The 2722-nt window shown below is 56.1% G+C and overlaps 1 protein-coding gene across 1 annotated transcript; it reads right to left on the bottom strand.

Moving 5' to 3' along the window:
- Window positions 1–6: 6 nt before the first annotated feature.
- LOC116548249 (melanoma-associated antigen C1-like) lies at window positions 7–1711 on the bottom strand (the record flags this gene model as incomplete). Its single annotated transcript, XM_032273805.1, has 2 exons — window positions 767–1711; window positions 7–343 (listed from the first exon to the last, which is right to left on the bottom strand). Coding segments are annotated over exons 1-2 (1282 nt in total), but the record flags the coding sequence as incomplete, so codon positions are not given.
- Between the last annotated feature and the right edge of the window lie 1011 nt (window positions 1712–2722).

Here is a 2722-nt window from a genome sequence, read left to right as displayed (position 1 = left end):
GAGGACTCTGGGGACACTCAGGGGAATTCGGGGGAAGACTCAATGGACTAGAGGAGAAGGCGCTCACACGACCCTGGAGAGCAGACTGGGAAGCCCCCTCAGGAGGACTCTGGGGACACTCAGGGGAACTCTCGAGAAGACTCAAACAGTCAGAGAAGAAGGAGCACACAAAACGCTGGAGAGCAGACTGGGCAGGCCCCTCAGAAGGACTCTGAGGACTCTCAGGGGAACTCTGGAGAAGACTCAATGAGCTGGAGGAGTGGTAGGAGAAGGAGCTCACAGGACTCTGGGGAGGAGACTGGGCAGGCCCCTCGGAAGGACTCCAAGGACTCTCAGGGAAACTCTGTAGAAGACTCAGTGAAGTGGAGGAAAAGTAGGAGCACACAAAACTCTGAAGAGCACACTCGGCAGGCCCTTCAGGAGCACTCTGAGGACACTCAGGGAAACTTAGGGAAAGACTCAATGGACTGGAGGAGAAGGAGCTCACAGGATCCTGGAGAGCAGACAGGGCAGGCCCTTCAGGAGGACTCTGAGGACTCCCAGGGGAACTCTGGAGAAGACTCAGTAAAGAGAAGAAGGAGGAGGAGCTCACAGGACTCTGGAGAGGAGACTGGGGAGGCCACTCAGGAGGACTCTCAGGGAAACTCTGGAGAAGATTCAGTGAAGTGGAGGAGAAGAAGGAGCACACAAAACTCTGGAGAGCAAACTCGGCAGGCCCCTCAGGGGATCTCGGGGGAAGAGTCAGTGAAATGGAGAAGGAGCTCACAAAACTCAGGAGACAAGACTGTGCAGGCCGCTCAGGAGGACACTGAGGACTCTCAGGGGAACTTGGGGGAAGACTCAGGGAAGTGGAGGAGAAGGAGCTCACAGGACTCAGGAGAGGAAACTCTGCAGGCCCCTCAGGAGGACTCTGAGGACTCTCAGGGGAACTTGGGGGAAAACTCAGTGAAATGGAGGAGAAGGACCTCAGGGAAGTGGAGGAGAAGGAGCTCACAGGACTCAGGAGAGGAGACTGCGCAGGCCCCTGAGGAGGACTCTGAGGGGAACTCTGGAGAAAACTCAATGAACTGGAGACAGGGGAGGAGGAGGAGGGGTAGGGGGAAGAGGAGGAGGAAGGGTAGGGGGAAGAGGAGGAGGGGTAGGGGGAGGAGGAGGGGTAGGGGGAGGAGGAGGAGGAAGAGGAGGAAGAGGAGGGGGAGGAGGAGGAGGAGGAGGAGGAGGGGGAGGAGGGGGAGGAGGGGGAGGAGGGGAAGGAGGGGAAGGAGGGGAAGGAGGGGAAGGAGCGGAAGGAGCGGAAGGAGCTCACAGGACTCTGGAGAGGAGACTGGGGAGGCCCCTCAGGAGGACTCTGAGGACTCTCAGGGAAACTCTGGAGAAGACTCAGTGAAGTGGAGGAGAAGGAACACACAAAACTCTGGAAACCAGGCTGGGCAGGCCCCTCAGGAAGACTCTGAGGACTCTCAGGGAAACTCAGGGGAAGACTCAGTGAAGTGGAGGAGACGAAGGAGCTCAGAGAACTCTGGAGAGGAGACTGGTCAGGCCCCTCAGGCGGACTCTGAGGACTCTCAGGAGGACTCTGAAGACTCAGTGAAGTGGAGGAGACGAAGGAGCTCACAGGACTCTGGAGAGGAGACTGGTCAGGCCTCTCAGGAGGACTCTGAGGACTCTCAGGAGAACTCTGGAGAAGACTCGGCATCCCAGCAGCAGGCATCTCCTTGTCTGCTTGAACATCCAAAATCAGAGAAGAAAATGAGGATGAGGAGAAGGAAGAAGAAGAGGAGGAGGAGGGGGGTAAAAAGTGGAAAGAGGAAGAGAAAATGGAGAGGTTTCCTCCTCTTCCTCATCTGTGGGATCCTGTGAATCTACCAACTCCAGTATTAAAATTGGGTTCTGGAAGTCTTGCTCAATGCTGGGGCATGAAAGGTTTGGAAAGAGAGGCATGATGAATATTGTTCAGGAGCAGCAGGTAAACATGTGACTGAGCACGCACAGGTATGATGGGATCCCACAGGACTGAGGGAGACAGGGACAGTGTGAGTGGTCTTAGCCGAGCAACTCACCCATGATGGCTCTGACAAAGGCTGCCTGACAACTCTCCTTCTCTTAAGATGGTACTCTAGGCCTCACAGGTCACCTGTCTTCCTAGGGCGTTTGTTCCGTGGGAACCTGTAGGAGAATGTGAGAAAGCACCTCAGGGCACAGTTGGCAGGCAGAGCCTGGCGCACCAGGAATGGCAGTAGGTGGTTAGGACTGGGTGCTGCCAGGTCTGCTCTGCTTGTGGGGGTAGTGCCTTTGGTACACCGTCAGGGTGTGCACTCACCTTGACTCCTAGCACTGCCTGGGCCGCCTCTGCTGTGCTGACTTTAGAAGTGCAACTTAGGCCCTGGTCTTCAACTCCTGGTTCCTGGAGCAGCTGCAAGAAGAAGTGAGAGAGGGCTGGGCACTATGGCTCATGCCTGTAATCCCAGCACTTTGGGAGGCCAAGGAGGGTGGACCACCTAAGGTCAGAAGTTCGAGAGCAGCCTGGACAAAAATGTATTTCTGTCTTACTGGAAATACAAAAAGCAGCCAGGCATGGTGGTGGGCACCTGTAATCCCAGCTACTTGGGAGGCAGAAACAGGACAATCACTTGAACCCGGGAGGCGGAGGTTGCAGTGAGCTGAAACCATAACATTGCACTCCAGCCTGGGTGACAAGAGGGAAACGTCTCCCCCACCCCCC

Source organism: Sapajus apella, unplaced genomic scaffold, assembly GCF_009761245.1.
Source record: "Sapajus apella isolate SASKATOON/1434 unplaced genomic scaffold, GSC_monkey_1.0 scaffold8729, whole genome shotgun sequence".
NCBI lineage: Eukaryota > Metazoa > Chordata > Mammalia > Primates > Cebidae > Sapajus > Sapajus apella.
This window is presented reverse-complemented; position numbering and strand designations above follow the sequence as displayed.